General features: G+C 40.0%; 2 protein-coding genes across 2 annotated transcripts in view; both read right to left on the reverse strand.

Annotated features, from left to right (window-relative positions):
- gal3st4 (galactose-3-O-sulfotransferase 4) overlaps positions 1-3,271 on the reverse strand; it is a 38,265-nt gene extending 34,994 nt beyond the window's left edge. The window contains exons 1-2 of the mRNA XM_005754158.1: positions 3,177-3,271; positions 942-1,198 (exon numbers count right to left, since the gene is read on the reverse strand). Coding sequence (XP_005754215.1) covers positions 942-958 — 17 coding nt within the window. The 5' untranslated portion in view covers positions 959-1,198; positions 3,177-3,271. The remainder of the gene's footprint in view (positions 1-941; positions 1,199-3,176) is intronic.
- Positions 3,272-4,503: 1,232 nt separating this feature from the next.
- LOC106455946 (lysophosphatidic acid receptor 6) overlaps positions 4,504-4,997 on the reverse strand; it is a 12,363-nt gene continuing 11,869 nt past the window's right edge. Inside the window, exon 3 of the mRNA XM_013907769.1 lies at positions 4,504-4,530. Within this exon, the coding sequence (XP_013763223.1) occupies positions 4,504-4,530 (27 nt within the window). The remainder of the gene's footprint in view (positions 4,531-4,997) is intronic.

The following is a 4,997-nucleotide window of genomic DNA, read 5'->3' on the forward strand; positions in this document are numbered from 1 at the left end:
AATACCCATCCCTATTCAGGAGCAAAAGTCCCATGTTAAACATATCACGGCAGACCCGACGATGTTTGCATGAACATGCTTTTCTGCTTCTCTTTATTGACCACTTTTCACACACGGTTGCTGTACACATGCAGCTGGCTTTAGCTTTCCAGCACAGAGCCCGACACATAACACAACAGCAGAGAGAGCACAGACTGTAAGGTGGCGAGGCGCGACTGCAGATGACGCTCAGATGCATCCACCTCTCCTGGAGAGGCACTGCAGGCCACGCCCCACCATACACATGAACCATTTTTTAGCAGCATAGTACTTTTTTCCAATTATTTTTAAAATTCAGGGCAAGCCCAAAGGTGACATAAGAATGAGGGCTCACTTTTTGTTTACTACATGGACAATTTCAGTTCAGCTTTTCATTCATTTAAAAGAGACCTTCAGCTGGATGTCTTTTTTTTTGTAATTTTTTAAGAGTTCAAAATGTGTTCATTTCATAAATAAAATTTCATTTTCTTTGTAGCACTTCATGGATTTCATAAGCAACACTTTATAGCTGTTTATACAAAGCATAAAGGTAAAAATGTATGCAGTGTTATCTTCATTTTAGATGTCAAAAAGTATTTGCGGCTCCCAGTGTTTTCTTTTCCGTGGAAACTGGGTCCAAATGGCTCTTTGGGTCTTAAAGGTTGCTGACCCCTGAACTAAACCATAAAATAATGCCTATCTGCACCGCAGAATGGCTGTCGCCATCCTCCATCTTTAAAATGTATTACCCTTCCAGGACCTGAAGTTAAGTAAAGCGCCACGGTTCTTATCAGTGTTTTCAGTATTGGACTTTATCACTGTTTAGTTTTCACATTTCCTGTTTTATTGTGTTAGCCTCGGACTGTGTGTATGTTCCACTTCCTGTGTCATTAGTTAGATTTAGTCCAGCTGTGTGTACTCACCTGTTTCTTGCCATCATGAGCCGGTGTATTTAAACCCTCAGTTTCTCTCAGTTCCTCGTCTTATCATCGTCTAATCCACAGGTCTGTTTCCAGGTCTACTTCAGTCAGCCAGTCTTTCAGTTTCAGATAGCTTCTGTCCGTCCAGCCTCACTAATAAATACCATCCACACCTTCAATCTGCCTGCGAGTCCTGCATTTGGGTCCACTCGCCCTCTCTCTACAGTGGGACGCCTGACAACTTGACATCGACCAATCAGCTGAAAGGAAGAAAAATTTTGTCAAAATTTGTATGTGCAAGTTGAAACTCACACGCATGCGAGGGAACTTGAACACGGAGCTTCACACATATTTTTTTGCCTTCTATCCGTAAACAGACATTAACCAAACAACTTGTAACTTGTTTAATTATCTTTTACAAATACAAATCTTTTTTAGGCACACATTTTAGATATTTTGGTTTACAAGGTTACAAAACTCACTTCACAACTAGACAGTCTGATTTACAAGTACAAAATATTTATGACCATAATTTGAGCCTCTGAATCAATCTGCAGTCCTAATCCCGAGACCCCTTTGCACAGTGTTCAGAAGAGTTGTTCCTTATATTTCTTAAAATGTTTCTTAAAGGCACATTTATATTCCTTCAGCCTCCTCTCATTTTGCATATAAAATAAAATACATCTAATTTTCTTTGATGTACTTGCTGTGTAACTCTTTTCCTCCATACATCACAGACCGCTAATCACACTTTTATCAGTTAATATCTAATATAGCGTTCCATGTTCTTCCTCCTGCAGCAACTGTGTTATAAACAATGAAACGCAAAATGCAGTTACAATGAAGATTCACACAATCTGCTCAACTGTGTTTATGCTGCTCTCTATAAAACAGGAAGTGATGTGTGACCTAATACAACAGACTTGACACAAGAGGGAGAAACACTGAGGGTAGAATTTGGAACAAATAACTGGACTAAGTTCACAAAGAGAACCAATACAGGAAATAACCTAAACATTGTAAAAAACCATCTCTTGATAAATAACCAAAACAGTCCAAAACGCTGAAAACAACTGACCGAGGACCATGACAGTGTGTGATTTGGGGGTTTGTTTGCATTCACTTACACACACTCCATTTTCCCAAGACTTCAGGATGGACACATAGCTGAAAAACTAGATGAAGTTCCCATCGATCCAACCATTCTCTTCCGCTTATCCTTTTTCAGGGTCATGGGTGCTGGAGCCTATCACAGCTGTCTTAGGGTGAGAGGCAGGGTACACCCTGGACAGGTCGCCAGTCTGTCGCAGGGCGATGAAATTCCCCAAATCCGAAAAGCAAATCCAGAATCTAAAATTGCGTATTTATTTAGGAGTTTAAATGTAATTAATTCCCAATTAAAAAACAAGTTAACTTTGCAGAAACTCACCACTGCTCACACTGTGTGGACAGGAAGCCGTCCTGGTTCTAAATTTAGAAGCAAAGCCTCTTATCAGTTCACTGGTGCCTTTGTAAGGAGCACAACACCTGCTGCTCCTGACCAGAGTCTACTCCACTTTAATCTACATGGCCCAGTTCAGACAGTCGTAACAAAAACGAGCACAAGAAAACATGCACTGCAATATCTGCTTTTGTTCTATTAAACACAAAAACAGCTGCGAAGAGGAACTGATGAAGTCACTGTGTTTAGAATAAGTAACCGTGTGCTTAGTGGTTGCGTTAATGTTTTGTCCCAGCATGGTTTTCTAATAATGATGACAAGTACAGTAATACATCATTACATTATCAGAAAAAAGAGAAAACAAACTGTGTCAGTTTATTTTATCAAGCTTTTATAAGTTTTATAAAGCCTTATGAAGGGAATCGTTTTACAACATCAGTGTTACATCCCTGAATCAATGTGACATCATGTGCACCAAACTGCACCGTTTATACTTTTGTAAAATGACTTTTCCTGTGAAAAACTAAGAATGCTCCATGATTCAGTGCCACCTTTTACACCTTTAGTAAGAAGGTACAGGCGTGAGGCAGGTTAATGCTTCACTGCAGTGAAACTGTAATAAACCTGTCACAAATCTTTCTCTCTGATAATTTTGTCTTAACTTCAGATTCAAGTTTTATGTTTCATTAAAGGGAAATCAGACTGCCTCGTTTTATTGCCACCTCCAGGTTAACACCCTGATGTTGCGCAGTTTACAACGTCGCTGTTTGGATGTTTTAAAAGTAAAATACACTCACGGTGCGGTTCAGCAGGTCTTCCTCGTATAGCGGTGTCCGGTTAGTGAAGAAAACAAAGGGCGTCCTTGTTGCACTGCTCCTGTTGGCTCAGCAGACGGCTGAGAAAGACCTCTGAAGTTACCGTTTCATGTGGTTCCTCTGCGCCACACAAACACCATCACGGACACGTCACTTACCCACTTTCCCGTTTTTAACTTTAGCTCCTGAATAAAAAAAGTTTTAAATTCGGTATTGGGGGAAACAGTAATGAATACATGTGAGCTGGAAAATGTCTCAACACGTTTCCTATAATATACAACCCTGAATTATATTGATTCAATTCAAGTCTATTTTATTTATATAGCGCCAAATCACAACCACAGTCGTCTGAAGGCGTTTTATTACTGATGACCCAAAGACAATTCAGTCCACTGATGAGCAGAATGCGCATCAGGCAGCTACGTGAAGTTCACTACAATTAAAAAATGAAGCTTGGAGAAAAAATAGATCCTGGGGTCAAATACGTGATGAAACAGGCTTTTGTGTAGCTACCATTCACTGCGCGTTGTTAGTTAGTTTATGTCACACTGGCTACAAACTATACTGCAGCTAAAGTATGTTGATACTCATGTTTCACCTTCAACAACAGCATCTCTGTTCTCGCACTTTCATTCCAGGCGCATTTGTCTGTCCTGCTTTGTGTCTCTTTGCTTTTTGCGCTGTCCACGGCACGTGCTGCAGAGACATCTTGTGGTCATCTTGTGAACGTTTAATGTGTTGTGATTGTTATTTTAGAAATTCAGAGCTTTGAATTAGTTTTAGAATAGTAACATCACAAGTTTAAGTTAGATAAAAGACTCTTGACAGCTTACAGGAAACTGCATATACTGCACTATTTCAAACTGCTGACTGAATCCTCCACACTGCTGCTGTCTTTCCAATTTGAATAAAGCATTTGTTTTTCGGACATGGCTTAATTTTTAGCTAGATCAAATCGTTGACTATTTCAGAATCAGAATCAATGAAACGTACAACAGACACCAAGCAATCATATAAAGTGTAGAAATAGAGATATGAACATAAATATTAAAGTATTAACACTAATGTTTCTGGGCAGGTGTGAGTGCACAGGTGCACAAATATACTTTATGGAGTAACAAAAAGTGACAGAGTGTCTGGTTCAGTGTGTGTGGGTCTGACCCAAGTAGATGCATTAGTTTGATAGAGGGAGGCAGGAACAACCTCCTGTGTCACTCCCTCAGACTGCAAGGTTGAAGAAATCGCTCTTCAGTGTGTTATGGAGAGAGTGGGAGTCATTGTCCGTGACCGGCAGCTGTCATGAAACGGCTCAAATGCAGGTGGGGCGAGCCTGCATCTGTGAGACAGACACGCAAAATTAAAAAGGAAACCATGAGAACAGACATGAAAACTTGACTAGACGTGACACATGGAGCACAAAGGAGGCGCAATAACAAAACCCAAGATCTAAAACTCATTAAAGAAAACCAGAAACTAAATTCAAGATCCAAAATTATTTATTTGTCACATGCATCGTTATACGAGTACAACATGGGCTCCGTAGGCTGCCGCGCCCCTGAGAAGGATAAATGGATGGATGGGTTTTTGAATAAATCTAACACCAGAAGTTTGTTCTGACTGATAGATCCACCTCCCATTAATAGGAAGGGATCTAAGCAGCTTAGAAAGAAAAATGTGTGGACTTCTTGAAGTTTTTCAAGAAACTTCTCTTTCCAGGCTCTTTAGACTTCGATGACCTGGATGACTGAGAACCTTCACAGACATAATATGAAGGGATATTGATTCATCTATTTTTACTGTTAC

This window comes from Pundamilia nyererei, unplaced genomic scaffold, assembly GCF_000239375.1.
Source record: "Pundamilia nyererei isolate P.nyererei 1_Seehausen unplaced genomic scaffold, PunNye1.0 scaffold00514, whole genome shotgun sequence".
Taxonomy (NCBI): domain Eukaryota; kingdom Metazoa; phylum Chordata; class Actinopteri; order Cichliformes; family Cichlidae; genus Pundamilia; species Pundamilia nyererei.